General features: G+C 57.5%; 1 protein-coding gene across 1 annotated transcript; it reads left to right on the forward strand.

The window, feature by feature from the left end:
- The first annotated feature begins 1,126 nt into the window (after positions 1-1,126).
- ALLC (allantoicase) lies at positions 1,127-16,613 on the forward strand. The gene is made up of 10 exons (XM_039855037.1): positions 1,127-1,337; positions 3,121-3,171; positions 4,677-4,764; positions 5,856-5,981; positions 7,082-7,161; positions 8,043-8,175; positions 12,242-12,397; positions 12,750-12,823; positions 13,713-13,821; positions 16,399-16,613. The coding sequence occupies exons 1-10, from the start codon at positions 1,248-1,250 to the stop codon at positions 16,611-16,613; spliced, it is 1,122 nt and encodes a 373-aa protein (XP_039710971.1). The 5' UTR covers positions 1,127-1,247.
- Positions 16,614-16,968: the final 355 nt, after the last annotated feature.

Raw genomic sequence — 16,968 nt, forward strand, 5'->3', positions numbered from 1 at the left:
CTGGTGCAGTGCTGGCGCTGGCCGGAGGGGTGGCCTCCGTGTCGTCACCTCTCCAGGGCTTTCCCAGAGCAACCCTGTCTGAGCACCTGCCCACGGCACGTGTGTCCCCCTGCCCTGCATGGACCCGTCACCAGCCACGACGCTCACCGGCCCAGCGCCAGTCCTGTCCCACCTGCCCGAGTCACTTTGTCCTTTCCAGGACTTTGAGGAAGAATTTCCAGACTATTCAAAAGAATATTCCAGATATGATATAATTTCAGGGTTGTAGATCTCACCGGAAGGCAGACACGATTCTTCTGACGAACGGCACGTGACGTGTGGGCAGATGAGGGGAAGGTGACTGGGGACTGTGAAGCGTGGCTGGGAGGCTGCGTGAGCGGCTGCTGCCGGCCCGAGGGGAGGACCCGGGGTCGAGCAGGGGCCGAGTGGGGACTCGCGGGCTTTGAGACTTGATTGGACATCGAGTCGGCCGAGGGAGGCCGGGAAGGCCACGTGCGCCGGGGTCAGCAGTGTGCGGATGATGTTAGGAGCCGGGAGGCTGGATGAGGTCACCGGATGGCGAGTGTAGAGAAGGGGGGACTCGGTGACCCCGAGGACGTGGCAGAGCGGGGGGCAGGGCGGGGGCGGCGGGGAGGCCAGGAGCTGCCCGCTCCTGCCCCGGCTCCGGGATCGGGGCCTGCAGTGCCGCCTCAGCGCCGCCTCCCCGAGCCCCGGGCCGGAGGACGCTCTGAGGCCCCTCGGTCCCTGGTGGTCGCAGAGCGCCCCTCGGCGTTTGCGTCTGTGGGCGCCTGTTTCCCACATGTGGGGAGCCCCCTGCCCCATCTCCTGTACCCCATCTCCAGCCAGGGCCTGCCACCTCGTTGCTCGCTGAGTGTTTTGTGGACGGATCCAAAGACTATTAAAGCTGATTATTCTTTTTCTAAATTAAAAAATTTCCCCTTCACGAAGTAAAACTGCGCTGTGCGGCGGTGGGATCTGTGTGTTTTCTCCTTGACACTTCAGAAGGAAGCCGGGCTCGGATTCCCTCCTGGTTCAGTGTTCGTGCGACGTCCCCTTTTCATCCGACCGAAGGCGGCACTGAGCCGGGGTGGGGTGGGGTGGGGTACACCTGCCGCACCCGCTCAACACCGTTTGTGCTCGAGGCTCTCGAACCCGGTCTGGGAGCCGGGCGAGGGCCGTCCCCACGCACTCAGCGGGCTCCGCTCTCCCCGGACCGAGGTGACCCGCCTCTCCCCTTGCTAGGAACCATGGTGGACTCGCCCAGGGAGGGAAGACTGGCCAGGTCCCCGGACTTCATCCAGCTGGTCGACATGGCGTCTGAGTCCGTGGGAGGCAAGGTGAGCGGTCAGTGGCGGGAACGGGGGATCGCGGCCTCGCGAGGGGCCCCGCCCAGCATGGCGGAGCCTCGTTAGAACCTCGAGAACCAGGCAGAAGGGGCCCTGCCTGGGAAAGCCCATTACGGCCAGAGGCTTCCGAATTTCTCTTAAATTGGTGGAATTCTGAGCCGGGGCGGCTCTGCCTTCAGTTCGAAACAGAAAGGCGTTTGCAGCAGCGAAGGAACTGTCTCTCCCTCTGCAGCGGCCCTCGGACTTCGGTGTGGGAGTCGCCTGGGGCGAGGCCGTTAGCACAGTGTGCGGGGCGCCAGTCAGCCTCGGCAACCTTACCAGAGGGGCAGTACTGAAGGAAAATGAATCAGGGAAGGCTGGCGGCGGCAGTGCAGGGGAGTGAGTTAATGCTGAGAAACAGAAGGGGAGATGAGCTGCAGGGGGGGCAGATGGGGCAGGCTGCAGGGGGCCAGATGGGGCGAGGAGCTGCTGCAGGGGGAGTGTGAGGTTGTGCAGAGGGGGAGGTGAGGCCTACTTGAGGGGGCAGATGGAGGCGGCAGCTGGGGGTGCAGAAGGGAGGCTTTGTGTGAGCTCTTCTTGAGGGGGCAAGATCTGGAGATGAGAACTGCTGCAGGGGAGACAGATGGGAACTTAGACGAGGCCTGCGGGGGGCAGATGGAAGCTGAGAGCCTCTACAGGGAAGGGCAGAGGGGAGGTGAGGAGGCTGTGGTGAGGTGCCGAGGGAGCTGCGGGGGGGCAGTAACGGAAGGCGGGAGGCCCTGTGGGGTAGGGAGGAAAGGCCCACGTCTGCCCCAGAGCCTTTACACGCCCCGGGGGACGGAGGGAAGTCAGGAGCGGGCTGGCTAAGGCGGGGCAGGGGGCCGTGGGAGCAGACCACCTCAGCCCTGGGCCGCGGGTGGTAAGCACTGTGCAGGTGAGAGGTGTGGGAAGTAGGGGCAGGGGTCGTCCGACAAGCTGGCGGGGGTTGAGGACGCCCCACGGCTCAGTGTCCAGTGTTTCTGGACACACCAGGTGTCTGGGGGGTGGGGCACGGGGTCTAGAGAGGGAGGGAAGGGCCTGTGCCCCTTGTGGCTGCTGCTGAGGAACGTTGAAGGGCCGGGAGCTGGGGGGGCCCTATGTACCACCCGCCTGACAAGTGCTCAGGGGCAGGCCCCCCACAGCGAGCAGCCACCCCCTGCTCTCGGCCACCCGAACGGCCAGCAGCTCCAAATGCCGAGGTCCTGGCCTGCCTCTTAGGTTCTGGGCCGGAGTCAGAGACCAGTGCACTGTGTCCCCTGCAGACTGCAGCCGTCACTGGGTCCCCGGATCCTCAGGGCGACCAGCAGCCTATCCTGCTTGGGAAAATCCGTTTCCACTGCTTTCTTAGTGTAATTGGGAGCACACTGCCTCACTCTCCCTGGCCCTGGCCGACACGTCACCGGCCAGCTTACCTGCACGGTGCCCTTCAGTGAGCCCAAACCACAGGCGTGGCCCAGCGTGGCCTTTCTCTGTCACAGTCCTCTGTGTGAAAGCGTCACGCAGCCCCACGTCCTCGGTCCTTGAAAAGAAGGAAGCTGGTTTGTTTTCTCCCTAGTGTGAGAAGCTGGCGCTTCGGCATCCCGGGTGGTGGAGGGGGTCAGGGGAAAGGGCGAGAAGGAAGGGTGGGGTGAGGTCCGCGCGTTCGAGGGCGTCACGGCTTGACCGCGTACTGCTTCTCCTCTGGGCCAGTCGAATGAGATAAAACGGTTTTTAACTTATGGTTATTTTCCCTTTACTTCTTTCTTTGTTTGTCTAGGTTTTATTCGCAACAGATGACTTCTTTGCTCCTGCGGAAAACCTCATCAAGGTATCGTAGGTCGGCGTTCTGCAGGTGCTGGCTGGCGCTGCGTGATCGCGCAGCGTGTTAGTTAAAATCCTCCCGTGCAGCCCGTGGGCGTCGCGTGCTGTGTCACGGTGCGTCAGCCTATTAGAACAGGAGACACGCGGAAACCAGCGTGGACTCGAGCTGAGACGTGGCAGGCACGGATGGGGCCGTGACACCCAAGGCTGGGACCGCGTGCAGGCTGCTTATGTGAGAGCCGCCGGCCGGTCCTGTGCAGGCCTCTGCGGCCGTGGGGTGCAGCCCGGGCTCTGGCCTGGTCCGCTGCGAACATGCTCGTCATCATGTGGCGAGCACCATTCTGGGACAGCTCTGCCACAGGTCAGGTAGCACGCGCGCCGGCTCCTGCATGACTTCTGTCCCAGCCCCGTCGCCCTGACGGCAGTAGCAACCATGACGCTAACCATGGCCCATCGGCCCCCACGCTAGCGAGCCCGGCACACTCAGGGCCGGCCGGCCTGGGATGCAGGCGGGCGCAGGCTGGGGCTGCGTGGCGGTCACCTTCACGCCGTCTTTGTGGTACGCCGACCAGATGCCGCACGCCTGCCGTGTGCCGGGCGCCACTCTGCGTGTCGTGCTCACAGCGGCCGCAGCGGGGGGCCTTTGACCCACGAGGGAACCGAGGCAGAGAGGGCTGAGGCCGGGGCGTGTGGGGACCCGGGGTCGTCCTGGGCCCGGGCGGTGCCTCCAGAGCATCTCCGTGGGAGCGTGCCAGGCCACCGCTGCTTGTCTGTGACGCGTCCTTTTCCTCTGCACCTGCCGGGATGTGTCCCTAAGCAGAACAGAAGACCCCCCTGCAGCCGCCTCGATGCAGGGGAGCAACATGCCCGTCCTTGGGGCCCGCCCGGCACAGCACGGTGTTGGAGAGAGCGTTCTCCTCAAGGGCCTCTGGCACATGCTGGCCTGCTGACAACACTGTCCTCTGGGACGGGTGGCGAGGCTCAGCCATCTGTGTCAGGGCTGCGCCTCCCACAATTCCATGACCCCAGAGCCCACCCCTCCCCGGGGGGCACGGGCAGCTCAGAACCTGGGTTCGCGTGTTCGGCCTGAGCCCAGCACGTGCCCGCTCCTCCTGCGGCTTTGGCCGGGCTCCTCATTAGTCTCTCCTGGGTGCTGTGAGCTCTGTGTTCGCTCCCCTTGCTTGGTCGTCCCTCGGGGGGCACCACTGGGGTTGGGGCTCACCGGTGAGGTTTGGCCCGCGGCTGTCAATGCGGAGCGCCGGGCGCGGAGGCCGCCCAGCAGAAGTTCCTTCTCTGTAGGAAGCGCGCAGGGAGGCACCGGGGTGCGGGGCAGGGTGCAGGGCGGGGTGTGGGGCGGGGTGTGGAGCGGGGAGGCAGGGCTGGCTCTCCTGCGCCTACCGAGGTCCCCAGGCCCCCGTCTGCACGGCCGTCTGTCCTTCTGGGGCAAAAGGGAAGATGCCGGGAGACCGGCTCTCGTGAACGCTGTTGACTGACCGTGCGTCCTCGTTGCAGAGCGACAGCCCCAGCTTTAAGGAGCACGAGCGCACTGAGTTCGGGAGGTGCATGGACGGATGGGAGACCAGGAGGAGAAGGACCCCAGGTAGCCGCGCGGTGGCTCCAGCACGTGGCCCTCAGCGTCTCTGTCACCTCTGCCGTCCCTTCCGCACTCTGGGCTCTGAGAACTCGGGAGAGACTAGTGGCCCCTGCCACCGGGTGCCACCAGCGGGAAGGAGGGCGTGGCACGGGGCTGGCGGGGCGGGGGAGGGCAGCGCGGGCAGGACGCGGCCTCGCGGGTCCGAGGGACGCGTTCCCAGCCCCACTCATGCTGCGGGGAAGGGGGCACCGCCTCGGCCCAGGCCACATGCCGGCACGCTAAGCCGGGAGCCGACCTGAGCTCTGTCCGAGGCCGCTGCACGCGCTGCCTTTTATGTCACCTTAAGATGTTAGTTTGATTCTTGCCACCCATCAGTCTCAATCAAAACGCATCTCAAGTCGAGACAATCTTGTAAAAGCAAACTGACCGGGACCAGGCTAACGGCCATTTCCCCGCGCTGCTGTCTCGAGTACCGAGCAACGTCGGCCGCTTCCAACTTCCTGTGTCCCAGACATGGCTGGACACTAACACGTCTGGACACTTCGAGGGGTCTCTATGGGACTGCAGGACGTTGTGACACTGTGTCGTGAGGAGGTCTCAGATTTCATGGATGCACCCGAAGGCGTTCTGGGCGGGGCGCTGGAAACCGTGGTGACAACCCACCCGTGTTTCTGGCAGACCCCGCTGTACCCGACCACCGGCTGCACTGGCCTGGGTGGTCCCTCCGGCACGGTCATGGCCACGTCTCTGGGAAGCAGGTCTCACTGCTTATTCGCAGTGGGATAAATGAGGCTCAGAGACGCCAAGCAGTTTGCCCAGGACACAGAGCAAGCAGTCACTTCGGAATCAGCGTCGGGTCTCTCTGAGTCCAAGGCCCCTCCGTGTCTGGTCTGACGGGAGGTGCGGACTCGCGGGGGGCACGGTGGCCCATGTAGCCGCACCGTGAGAGGTCCGGGAGTCCTGGCCTGGAGTGAGCCCGAGCACATTGTCCTGGGGCAGGAGGATGGTGTTCTGGTTCCTCGTTTTAGCTCCTTTAGGTCACCTGCTTCACCGGGCAGATCCGGTCTGATGGGGACGTTGTGTCTGCGTGTCCCCAGGTCACGACTGGTGCATCGTTAGGCTGGGCATTCACGGCATCATCCGGGGCTTCGACGTGGACATCTCCTTCTTCACGGGAGACTACGCTCCTCGTGCTTCGATTCAAGCAGCAAACTTGGAAGAAGGTGCGCTGGGAACGCTGGCGCCAGCAGAGCCTTGTGGGGACATGCGGTCCCCGGCCCAGGCCCCCGACTGGCGCTTCGACCCAGACAGGTTCAGCCACTTGTCGAGGCCACTTTGCTGCCACAGAGCTTCGGGGCTGGATTCCAGCAGAGAGCTCTGTGGTGTGTGATCTTTAGCTCCACAGTGGTTTTTGACACAGCGTAGATTGCATCGTCCTCACGCTCTTTGGGCCTCCCCTGGGGGACCCTGGTGTCCCCGTGAGGCTCGGTGAGCGGGGTGGGGAGGGTGGCAGGAAGTGGGTGCCTGGACCACCTGGGCGACCTGGCGCCGGGTCCGAGCCAGCCATGGGCCTGGTGGCACCAGCCCCTGGCATGGCCCAGGCCGCTTCCTGTCACGGCCCAGGCCGCTTCCTGCCTCGGGAGCGCTGGGCGCCTCCCACACTCAGTCGCACCTGCCGTTCCCCTTTCGGTCGGCACTGCCTGAATCGGTTCCAGAGTGCATTTTGTTTTAGCAATAGATGCCGCTTTGTGCGTGTACAGACATGCGCTAAGGAAGACGAGCCACATCGGTTGGCAAATTCATCCTCAAAGCCCTGGGCACGGTCCCGTCGGGGGCTCTGGGGGGGTGAAGGGCTGTGCTCCCAAGCGGGCGACCGGGAGCTCAGGTGACGGAGGGAGAGGGGTTGCTGTACAGGCGGGAGGTGGCCGGCGCCCAGCAGGGGCCCGCCAGCCCGGCTCTGGCCCACGGGCGCTTCCGTCGCTGAATCACCCACGTTCCGGGGGCGGGGGGCGTGTGCTCTGGAACCGACCCTGCCATTGTCCACGAGTCACGCGACCAATCTGGTGACGTCTGACGTCACCTGGAGACGGTATTTGCTGTTTTGAAGCAAACGTACCAGCAGCCGCATCGCGCTACTTTTGAAATTGCCGTTAGTATTTTAAACGTCGAGGAACCTCACACGGTGTGTGTCACTGTGATCAGCTGATGCTCTGACTTAAGAGACAATATCGGTTGTGTCATTTGGCAAAATGAAAGTCCCTACACCCCACTGAGAGAGTTTGTTCTTTCTGATTTCGAATGCGAACCGTAACCCCAACTGCAGAGAACGAACCGGACATTCCCGAGAGAGGAGCCAGGATGGGAGCCGCCGCCAGCCCCGAGGAGCTGGAAGCCATCGCTCAGGTGCGTGCTCCCAGGTCGCGGGTGGGTGACAGCCAGGACGCGGGCTGCGTGCCCGGCCTCGCGAGGTCCTGGGACATAGAGCCCTGGCCTGCCTCGCCTCGCCGACCCGTCCAGTGCGACCTGGCAGGCGTTTCGTGGGCGGCTCGTGCAGCCCCTGCGTGAGGGGACGCAGCAGCCTCAGTGCTGGTCACAGGCGGCCCCTCTCCTGGCCCCTGCCAAACGCTGCCCCTGACGAGATGAGTGCAGGACTGACGGGTCTGAACAGCTTCTGTGGGCATTTGACAAAGTAACTTTTATGCCCGATGAATTTCATGAAACAAACTAGATGGGCTGGCGTTTTGGCCATTCTTGTTTTCTGACGTTTCTGACGTTTGTGCGCAGTTCACTGTGCTTTAACAAAGCGCTGATGGGTAGCAGGTAGGAAATGGACGATGGTCACGGCCGCGACAAACAGCTCCTTCAGCCTGAGCAGCTCTGATCTAGAGACAACGGTCGCAGGGTTTGGGCCAGCCGAGTCACCTGAGACCTCGCGGCCCATGGGGACGCCCTGACTCTACAGTGCCATCCTGGTTTCTTGTTCTAAGATCCTTCGAGGGGATGGCATGTGGAGGGGGTCTCGGATCTTGCCCCTCATCCCAGCCCCCTGCCCGACCCCTGCCGCCACCGCCCAGAGCCTGTTCTGACGTGGGCGAGAAAGCCCAGGGCCCTCTGCGTTAAACCGGGGACTGGGCCTTTGTCAGCGTTTTTACTGCGTGTGCCGCGAGGCATCCGCCATCAATCTCTACTCCAAAGTACCTCTCCCCCGTAACCCACGCAGGCACAGGGTGGCAGGGTTTGTTGTCCCCCGGAGCCACTGCTGACATTTTAATGTTTGTGTCTAGCTGAAGTCCAACGAGTGGGATTGCCTGGTCCCCATGACAGAGCTTAAACCAGGAAAGCCTGCTTCCGGCCACAATTATTTTCTCGTTACTTCTCAGCAGAGATGGACTCACATAAGACTCAACATTTTCCCAGGTAAAGACGGCGTGCGCCCATCCCCGGCGATGTGGCTTCTGACTTAACGTCGGCATGCTTTAGAACTAACTACAAAACGAAGCCGCCCGTCCTGTCTTGCTCATCTGTCTCTTCGGGGTGGTAATTTGCCACGTTCACTCTCTAGGAAATTCTTGTTTTAACCCGCCCATCCACATGTAGTTATCAAACAAACAAGACAAACAAAAAACCGAAAAACCAAACCATCAGGTCGATCAGGATGTGATGGAGCTAAGTCGTATTTGGTCAGGCGTCTCCCAAGAATTCCCATTTCACAGGCGTACGGGCAGTCGAAGCGCCACGTACAAGTGACCTCACTGACCAGCTTCGCGGTGAGTCGCACGGCATGCAATGCGCCCATTTAAAGTGCTCCGTGCCATGGCTCATGGTATACGTGAGCATACGGTTTAATCTGCAAACATACAGTGCGTGCGGTGCCAGCACCGCAGTCGACTTCAGAACGTTCTTGCCTCGAAGAAGACGCCTGTGCCCTGGACCGTTGACCCTCGTTCCCCTGGCTCTAAGCAGCCATCGTCCGCTGTCTGTCAGGCCGACGGGACTATTCTGGACGTGTCGGACGCGTGGTCTTCAGTGACTGGCTTCGTTCACGTAGGATCATGTTTTCGAGGTTCACTCGTGTTTAGCTTGTCTCAGTACTTTGTTGCTTTTTATGGCTGAGTAATAGTCATCGTGTGGGTGGACCCGTCGTTTACCCATTCGCCAGCTGGCAGACACTCGGCTGGCTTCCACCTGTTGGCTACTTATGACCGATGTGGCCGTATGCTTCGCTGTGCACGTTCCCAGGTGGACGTAACATCTTCATTTGGGGATACACATACGCCTGGAATCCTGGGTCACGTGGCAACCCTGCGTTGAACAGCTCGGGGACTGTCGGGCTGTTTCCATCCCCAGCAGCGGCGTGTGAGGTTCAGGCTTCGCCACCTCCACCCAAAATCCTTATCATCCGACCTTGTCATCCGACCTTCTCATCCGACCTTGTCATCCGACCTCTGGATTCTAGCTGTCCTGGGGTCGGGGTGGGGGGTGCGGAGTCTCGTGGTCTCGTGGTTTCGATTTGCATTTCCCTGGTGCTCAGTGATGCCAAGCGTCTTTTCTGTGGCTGGCTTGGACATTTGTATATTTTTTGTTGGAAAATGTCTTTTCAGAGCTTCCGCCCGTTCTTAGATTGGGGTTTTGTCTTTTATTATCGTCGTAATAGTTCCTTGTGTATTCTAAATACGAACCCCTTACCGGACATACGCGATTTGCAAATATTCCTTCCCTCTGTGTTGGGTGTCTTTCCACTTTCCTGACGGTGTCTTTTGAAGCACAACAGGTCTTAATTTTGATGAAGTTCAGCTGTGTGTTTTTTCTTTTGTTGCTCAAGCTTTTGGAGCCACATCTAGGAAACCGCCGTGAAATCGGAGGTCATGAAGAAAACCTGTTTTCTTTTAGGAATTTTATCATTTTAGCTCTCAGAATTAGGTCTTTGAGCGATTTTGGGTTAATTTTTGCATTGCTGTGGTATAAGGATTCTGCTTCGTGTGGGTATTCGTTGTCCAAGACCCATCTGTGGAAAGAGTCACCTTATCCAATTAAATGACTGGCACGTTTGTCAAAAATTGGTTTGATTCACAGACACATGGGTTTATTTCTACATCTGAATTTCTTTAAGGACTTTTTCACTATTTTATCTCTATTTCTCTCGAGAAACATCACTCCTATGTCGCCCCACTTCCTTTCTCCCTTTCTGGTGGCATCGTTATTCAAAGGTATAAATGTTACAAACCCCAAGATACAAGGCCATGATTACTTATATAATTTCATTCTAGAGAAGTCGGGAGAAGAAAGGAGAGCATGTACCTGCTTAGGTTTATTTCAGGTCCGTTCCATTAACCTTCCTGCTCATCATCCCTGGCTTCCTTCCTTTGTCCCTGTGGCCGTGAGTCGCCACGGTGGCCATTTCCTTAGCCCGACACGGCCGTGCTCCTGGCGGCCTCCTTTGTGCCGTGACTGGGGAATATATTACACCGACGTTACATGTCTATAGATCGTCGGCCCAACAATGCAGTGCAGACGTATCATTTTATGCTCTTGCTTTCTAAAGCGCTCACGGGAAGGGGAGGAGGAAATATGCATTCACGGCGTCCGTGGAGAACCTGCGTAGCCACCTGCCCAGAGCGCCGCGTTTGGCCGTGGGCTGTGTCATCCTAGTGCGGTCTGGTTCCCCCTCACGTGGGAAGCTTCTGCTGCTGCTCCCTTGGGCGCTCCCACGGACCCTGTGAGGACAGTGTCGGCCGAGCTCTCTGTGACTGTCGCTGGCGCTGACCACACCCACAGGTGGCCCCTGATCACCATCTGATCGCTTTCTTTCAACAGCGCCCTGGGCATAAACTGCTCCATAAACTGATCGGGTTTGTTCCGATCCCGGATGGCTTCTCCGAGCTCTGTCTTTGATACCCAGTGGACACGGCTTTGTCGCTGACACAGGTCTCTGTCTGCCTGTCCCCTCTCAGCCACCTCCCGCTACACAGTTTCTGAGCGCTCTGCCCTTCGGCGCGGGCTCCTCCAAATTCTGCTGCACAGAGCTCAGTCTCCTGGGAGGAGATTTGGAGCTCTCTGCTCCGTGCCCTGCTCTTCCCCGGGCAGGAACTCCGGGCCCTGGCTCTGGAGCCGGGGCTGGGGACGATGGCACGTTCTCTCAGTGACACCCCTGCTTTAGGAGCTGGTGTTCAGTGGCGGGAGACAGTGACCTCAGGTCATCTTGGCTCATCTCTCAGGGTGGAGCCCATCAGCTGACACGCTGCTGATCACAGCCCAACACCTCAGGGGGCCGAGAGCTCAGCAGAGCCCCTGCCCCGAGTCGAGGCCGGGTCGAGGAAAGGCACCCCGTCTTAAGCGCACTCCCCCTGCCACAGGCACGTGGGGCTGGGGACGTCCTAACCCTCCTTTTGGGTGCAGTGCTTTCCGGTTATCATGCTTTAAGGTAAGGCAGCAACGTGTAAGGGTCTGAACAGGTGTGCTGGTACCGATCACTCGTCGGCTGGTTCCTGCTGAATCACGTCCTCTAGTGCACTTCCTGTGCCAATGTGGTCCGGTTTGAACTACTATAAATATCGATTCCTCCGTTCTAGTTTCAGATGCTCCGTTTCACCAAATTTTTCATGTGAAATCACACTGCGCTTGGTTTCGGTAGAAAACTGACTAACGATTTTGAGCTGCTGCCTGGAAAAGCTTGGCTTCCGCCTTCTAGAAGGCGGCATATTCAGACGGACGAAACGCACTCACTTTACTGGAGTCAGATAACGTGAGTCGATCCCGCAGCTCTTTCCTGCTCCGTAGCGCGTCCCGGGACGCGGGCTGCTGCGATTCGCAGCAGGTACCTGTTTCGGGGACCAGCACGTTTGTATTCTCAGCCGCATTGCGAAGCCATGAGTCATCTCGATAAAAACGTGCGGCTCTCGTGTGAGTCCGTGCGGGGCTCAGCGGTGCCGATTTCTGGCACCAAACGTCAGACCTATGGTGGGTGTCCCAACTGCCTTTGGACTTACCTGGAGTTATTAATTCAATAAAAGACTATGAGCACCTACTATGTGCCGGGACTGGCTCTAGATGGAGACGATACGGCAGTGGACGAGACGGGCAACTGTCCAGGCCTTCAGAAATTTAACATTCGGCTTTGGGAGACGTGTTAGCTGGGACCTAAATAAAGAACAGGTTGCTTTCAGACTGGCGAGTGCTGTGGAATACACGTGACGGAGGGGTGACCGTCTCAGCCCGGGGGGTGAGGCGGGGGCCGGGGGTGGGGCCGGGAAGCAGAGACGTCGGGCACCGGGGCGGAAGGCCTTTCCGAGGCCGTGACACCTAGGTTGAGACCTGAGAACGACAAGCCGTCCCTTGGAGAGCTCGAAAAGTTGTTCCAGGACCAGGGACAGCGAGGACAGAGGCCCCGGGGCAGCGGGCGTGGTGCGGAGGGCGTTTGCAGTTCGCGGTCCACAGGCGGCTGCTTTGCCAACCAAGAAATAACGGAGGCGCCTTGTACTTTCAGATGGCGGGGTCGCTCGTCTCCGCGTGTACGGTACTGGACAGAAGGACTGGATAGCTACGGACGCCAAAGAGCCTTTGGACCTGGTGGCCTTGGCTTTCGGGGGCGCCTGCGTAGGGTTTAGCAACGCGCATTTTGGGCACCCCAACAAAGTGATAGGTGAGACGATGCTCGAGAGGCTGGCTTTTCTTTGGGGTGTCTGGGCACCAGCATTAAACACCCCAATATAACGGGCCGGGAGATTAACCATCTGGAATAGGATTTGCTGCCCCCATGACACGGAGTGAGCAATTTTCCTTCCTAATTTGGCTTAAGCAGTTGTGATTAAAAAAGTAACATTTACTAACCTTATGGTCACATGTGGATCACTGAAACGTTAACTTCGATGAAAATAATTTCTGTAGCGATGCTCGGGTGCCTGGGAGCTGGAGTTTAATTTCACCAATGAACTCATGCTCACCTTTGGCATAAAATCACATGACACCCCACTCAACTATGCTGTCTCCGGCAGGGGTCGGCCAGCCGAGGTCGGTGGCGGATGGCTGGGAAACGGCCAGGAGGCTGGACAGGCCGCCGACGATCGAGGTAAGGAGGTAAAACCCACCGCGGTTACAGCCTTCTAAAAAGCGAAGTTTTTCATCTTGTGTCAAGGCAGCTGTTAATGTAGAACCCTCTTAAGCATCATTCTAAAAGCTGATTACTTCTCCATGTTTCCCAAATTTCCTGCTGTATCATCATATCAGGCCAAAGACCCCAAAGGCCAAACGTGCTGGCCGTTGCCGCCTAGTCGAATGCCTCGATCTGAAGAAGAAACCCAGTTTGATCACTGTAAATACCTGGGCACCTCTTGGTGCGACCGCTTACGTGAGCCTGTGGCAGACGGGACAGCTCAGCCGTTTCATTTGGCCCGCCCTGACTTGACCCAAGAACATCCAGACGGGAGCAAAATGAAACAAAACACCTTTCGAGTTGAAAACCCCGCCGAAAACTTAGTCGTAAACACCCCCTTCCCGGGTTATTTTTCACGTCACCCAACGCTTCCACATAGAACTGGATAAACTCTCCTTGACTGAGGCTAAGGTTTGAAGGCAGATCAGATATTGGTATACATTTGACCAAGAACGTATCTACTTTGAAAGGTCAAAACAAACTGATCAGAACACATGGGCTGGCTTAGACGAAGACCCTGTTGTGTACAGAATTCTACGTGAATATATAATCGACATAGAAAATCACATTAGAAATTTATAAAAACTTACCGATAAACTCACGAGTCAGCACGAGAAAAGTGTTTGAGAAAAGATGGCAAAGAGCAATTGACCCAAAAGGTAACTCCCACGTCAGGTCCTGGGGGACACTTTTCTAGGGAGAATGGAAGGACTGACGAGTAGGTCAGTAATTTCCACTCGCTGGTTTTCAGACTGGCTTCTCGAGGGACACCCAGTTGGCTTATGTCTCTTGCTTTGACTTCCAGAGCGATGAGAACGGCACTCTCCTCGTTTCGGGGTGCGAATGGGCAGTTTTCCGCTTGGCACATCCTGGAGTAATAACGCAAATAGAGATTAATACAGAGCACTTTAAAGGTAACCGTGAAGCCGCGAGGAAATACGTTTTAATCGTCACGTGGGTTATAAAGGGAACGTGCTGTGATATCACTAAGCGTGGGGTGTAAACCGAAAAGCCACACAGGAACAGAGACTCATGGACATGGACTACAGACTAGCGGTTACCGGAGGGAGGAGGTAGACAGGGTGAAGGGGGTCAACTATGGGGTGACAGAAAGAAATCTAACCGTGGGAGGTGAACACACAGTGTAAATATACACATGCCTTACCGTTAAAGTGTACGGCTGAAACTTAATGGATTTCGTTAACCAATGTCACCATAAATAAAAATAAGTTAATTAAAAAAATAATTCTCACACCTCGAAAGGAAGGTGGTATTAGTTCCAGTTTACGGAGAAGTCACTGGAGCTCGGGTGGCATGCCCACGATCACTCAGCAAGCGTATCGGCAAGACGCGACGTGAGCTTAGTCTCGTCCGACAAGCCCCCCGTCTTTCTACTCCGGAATCCTTGTTGGTCTTAGGCTCATTTTTGGTTTATATAAAGAAAGAGAAACACGATCTGGTTACTTATGTTCAGGGCTAAGGCTTCGCATGGAAGGATGCAGATAGGAGAAGGCAGAAACCCCTAACGAAAACATTAATTCTTCTCTGTTCATACCAGATAAATAAACGGAATAACAAAATGAATGAATGAATAAATGATAAAGGGGCCGTGCTCCTGCTGAGGGGGACTTGGGATTTGGGACGGTGGGCTCGGGGCTTGGCTTTGCCACTTGCCAGCTGTGCAGTTCTGAGTGAGTTACTTTAACTCTTTGTACTCCAGTCCCCCCTTTACAAGATGGCAGAGTTGAACAGGATGACCCCAAAAGTCACGCGAGACTCTATGATGCTGTGAGGCTCTGTATGTGGGGCCTTCGACCCCACTAGGAGAGAGCCTCTTGAGACACTCCCCAGTTAGGGCATGAGAGGAACTGGATGGAGGTGTCCTCCGACAGGGCAGATTGTTGGGGTGTCCGTGTGTTCTCCGGGCTTGACTTCCAAGGTGAGGAGCTCCAGATTTTAAAAACTGTGTACTTCCCCAGTAATTTGGACAAGCCCCTCTGATATGCTATACTTACTTTCTTATGAAATATATACATGGATCATTATTTAAGAAAGTTCAAAAGAGGTGGCTCCACTTTTATAATTATTAGGTGAAATTTTGGTAAGCACTGCTTGAGGCGTCTCATGATTGTTTAGTTGTCTCTGAATAAATGGTGGCAGTTTATAGTCAAATTTTTAATGTCTGATTTTTAAATGTCTTGAGAATCACAGCTTCACTCAATTATTAACAATTACATGAAGGAATAATATATATTTAGGGAGAGAGTCATCTTCAGTGGTAGTAGATGTGAGTTAAACATCTCAAGAAGCCCCAATAACGGTAACCAGTCTTGGAAGACTGTTCCCATTGGAGTGGCAGATCACCGTTTTCGACCTCGGCATGGCCGACGATGGCTCATCCCAACCGTCAGGAGTGTTGGCTGCTTCGCGTGGACGCCTGAGTTTCCAGCAGTGTCTTTTAAGTTCTGGTTCTCCACGTGAATAGTTTAAAGACACTTGTTTATTTTCGCAAGGGATAGTTCAGTCTAAACCAGGTGACGGCCAGTAACTCCACGTAGCCAGGTGCCGCAAACTGTGATATGTCACGAATACGCTACTGTGACCTTCTTAGCACATCTCTGTCCAATTGTGACAGGCACAGGAACGAGGGAGCGTGCAGTGTCCACTTACAATATCAGAGGCACGAAGCTTAATGTATGTTCGTACAGGAATAGAAGTAGTCCCTCTGCCGTTGGCTCCTTCGGCTTTGCGTGGGCACCCCAGGGCGTGGGCACCCACCTGGGGGACCGCTGTTTTAAGACATGAACCACCAGGGGGCATGAGAACAGGGAGCACCTCTCTTTCCGGGGCCCTTGTCAGCAACCCTTCCTCCTTTCATCTTAGTCGTGGGGAACCCCACAGCAGCTCTCCTCACAAAGAGTGGGACCCTCCCACCAAGGTCCTCCAGCCCCCTGGGGACATAATTCCGATGAAATTTCAGAGAGGAGAGCAACTCAGTATATCGGCAGCTAGAGGACACCGAGAAATCCCTGCGTACGGTGCGTTTGACTGGTCCTGTGTCCCGGTCGGCTTAGCTCAGTCACCTTACAAAATATGACGCCACAGAGACGCCTTTCCGGCTTCGTAATAGTTTCAGATGAGCCACAGAGCAGAATGTAAGCGATTAAACCCCCAACCTAGGGAGCCTGTCGAATTCGTCCCGCTTTCAAGGTCAAGGCGACACATTCAGACTTGGATGCGGGGCGCGCTGACACCTCCGGCCGCTGGAGTCCTCCGAAGGACGCGCACGTGTCTGCCTGGGGGGCGGCCCCGCTGCCCCGCAGACCCGCACGTTCCTTCTCCGTGTTCTTCGTGCCTTTGCTTTGCTTGAAAAGAACAACGATGCGTTCTCCGCTGGGTGTTCGATCCGACTGAAAAAGGCCGACATCCTGTGACCCGAACTGCGCCGAGCGCAGCGGGCGTGGGAGCAAACGACTGTCTCGTTCCCGCAGGCAACTCCCCTGACAGCTGTAAGGTGGACGGCTGTATCCTGACGACCCAGGAGGAGGAAGACATGATCAAGCAGAAGTGGGACCTCCCGGGCCACAAGTGGAAGCCACTGCTTCCGGTCACGAAGGTACAGTGTCCGCCGGCGTCGCGGGCGGCGGGCGGCCGGGCCGTGGCTCTCAGGAGGAGCCGTCCAGCTCCCACATTCTGCTCGGGTTAACGGCAAAACGGACGAGCCTTCGGAACCCAGTGTGCGTGTACGGACGGAAAGCACGGCCCCGGTTTTCCTGCTTCTGCGTGTCTGCCGGTCGGATTTCGTTAGAAATCCAGTCATCTCGAGCGAGTGACGTACACAGGGGAAATGTCTGTGCCATACTGACTCTTTAGAAAGGGCGACTAGCGTGTTTCAGGTGTGGCGGTGGGCCCGCCTGAGGGACGGATGCCGAGACGTGCCGGGAGTGGCGTCTTTGGTCCAGTGGGAGGGGGTCCCTTGTGGGTCAGCTGAGGGGAACGAGGGCGGCTCCCACGGAGGGACGGGCGACAGCCTCCGGCGACAGGTCCGCCTCTGCCCCTGC

The sequence above is a fragment of the Pteropus medius genome, unplaced genomic scaffold, assembly GCF_902729225.1.
Source record: "Pteropus medius unplaced genomic scaffold, Ma_sr-lr_union100, whole genome shotgun sequence".
Taxonomy (NCBI): Eukaryota; Metazoa; Chordata; class Mammalia; order Chiroptera; family Pteropodidae; genus Pteropus; species Pteropus medius.

Coding starts and splice junctions, on each gene's coding strand:
- ALLC (XM_039855037.1), top strand. CDS start 1,248: ATGGTGGACTCGCCCAGGGAGGGAAGACTGGCCAGGTCCCCGGACTTC. Junction 7,162..8,042: donor AGCTGGAAGCCATCGCTCAG/GTGCGTGCTCCC, acceptor GTTTGTGTCTAG/CTGAAGTCCAACGAGTGGGA. Junction 12,824..13,712: donor ACAGGCCGCCGACGATCGAG/GTAAGGAGGTAA, acceptor TTTGACTTCCAG/AGCGATGAGAACGGCACTCT.